At 65.9% G+C, this 1,558-nt stretch overlaps 1 protein-coding gene across 1 annotated transcript in view; it reads right to left on the reverse strand.

The window, feature by feature from the left end:
• Positions 1–1,558, reverse strand: part of DNMT3A (DNA (cytosine-5-)-methyltransferase 3 alpha) — a 43,082-nt gene that overhangs the window by 18,494 nt on the left and 23,030 nt on the right. Inside the window, exon 4 of the mRNA XM_010002202.1 lies at positions 1,333–1,558. This exon is cut by the window's right edge and continues 6 nt beyond it. Within this exon, the coding sequence (XP_010000504.1) occupies positions 1,333–1,558 (226 nt within the window). The remainder of the gene's footprint in view (positions 1–1,332) is intronic.

Here is a 1,558-nt window from a genome sequence, read left to right on the forward strand (position 1 = left end):
GATCCAGGGACCTGGAAGGTCAGGGGGGTGGCACAGGAGGTCTGGGGGGTCTTGGGAGTCTGGGGGCTCTGGGGGGTCCAGGGCATTCAGAGGGTCTCAGGAAGTAGCCCCTGTGGGAGCTGGGGCAGTCAGGGCTCAGTCAGGACCCCAGTGTCCCCTCTCCACCCTGGAGCCCCCTCCCCAGCCTGGTGTCCCCTTGTCACCCCAGTGTCCCCTCTCCATCCCAACCCTCGCCCTGTTCTGCTGCAGCCACCTTGTCCCCCCCAGCCCTCAAGCAGTGCCCCTGGTCCCCGCCTAGCCCCAGGTGACATTGGACAGTCCCTCACAGCTGGCACATGGGGACCAACCCGGCCGAGGGGGCGGGCAGCTGCCCCCACCCCAGGAGCAGAGAGGCTGGAGCAGGTTTGAGTGTCTGAGAGCCCAGCTGGGAGTACTGGGGACATTGGAGGACACCAGGGGACAATGAGGGTCACCGGGAATGCTGGGCTCTGCCTCCCCCAGCTCCAAGCCAGCCCCCTGAGCCCCTCCCCACAGGCTGCTCCAGCCCTTTCCCCATTTCTGTGGCTCCTCCCCAGACCCTCCCCAGCTCTTCTCTGTCCCTTGCACTAGGCAGCCTGGTGCCACTCCTGGCACTCCTGGTGTCACCTCCCGTGCCGGTGACACCCATGGTACCCCAGCCCAGATGCCCTTTGTCCTCCAGGACCTCTGGGACCCTTCCTGAGCCCCTTCCTGGCACTGCGCCTGGACCCTCTGGCTCTGCCCCTGGAGAGTGGCCGTGATGGGATCAGCTGGGGGACCTGGAGTGTCCAGGGAATTTGAGGGGTCTGAGGGTCTTGGAGGACTTGGGGGGTCCAGGGGTTCTGCATGGTTTGTTTGGTCCAGGGGCTCTGATGGGTCCAGGGCATCCAGCAGACCTGGAGGAGTCCAGGGACTCTGGCGGGTCCAGTGGGCCCAGGGGGTGCAGAGGTGCAGCCCCTGTGGGGACCACAACCAACCATGATGGAACTAGCAGGGGGATCGAGAGGGGTCTGAGTGGTCCAGAGAGTCCAGAGGTTTTGGAGGTCAGGGGAGTGTGGGGTATCCAAGGAGTCTGGGTGGCTGGGGGTCCAGGGGATCAAGGTGCCTGGGTGAGCAGCCCCTGCTGGGACCAGGACCAGCCATGATGGGATGAGCTGAGGGACTCCAGGGGGGTCTGAGGAGTCCAGAGGGTCTAAGAGCTTAGGGGCTCAGGGTGTCTGGGAGGTCCAGAGGGTTAGGGGACTCCGGGGGGATCTGAGGTGTGCAGAGGGTCTGGGGGGTCCCTGGGAGTCCCTCGTGTCCCCAGGCTCTTACTTTTCTCGGTGGCTTCCAGGAGTTTCCTCCTGCCGCGTTTCTTCTGGGAGTCAGAGGGCACCAGCTCCCCCTCCTCGGTGGGGGGGTCCAGGCCCTCCTTGGGGGAGCAGCGGCCGGTCCCCCGCCCCCGTCCCGCCTCCCCGTCCCCCAGGCTCTCTGTTTCCTCCTCCTCCTCCTCCTCCTCTGCCCGCCCGCCCTTGGGGCTGCTGTACCCTTCTTTCCACTG

Source organism: Chaetura pelagica, unplaced genomic scaffold (assembly GCF_000747805.2).
Source record: "Chaetura pelagica isolate M959 unplaced genomic scaffold, ChaPel_1.0 scaffold107, whole genome shotgun sequence".
Lineage (NCBI taxonomy): Eukaryota > Metazoa > Chordata > Aves > Apodiformes > Apodidae > Chaetura > Chaetura pelagica.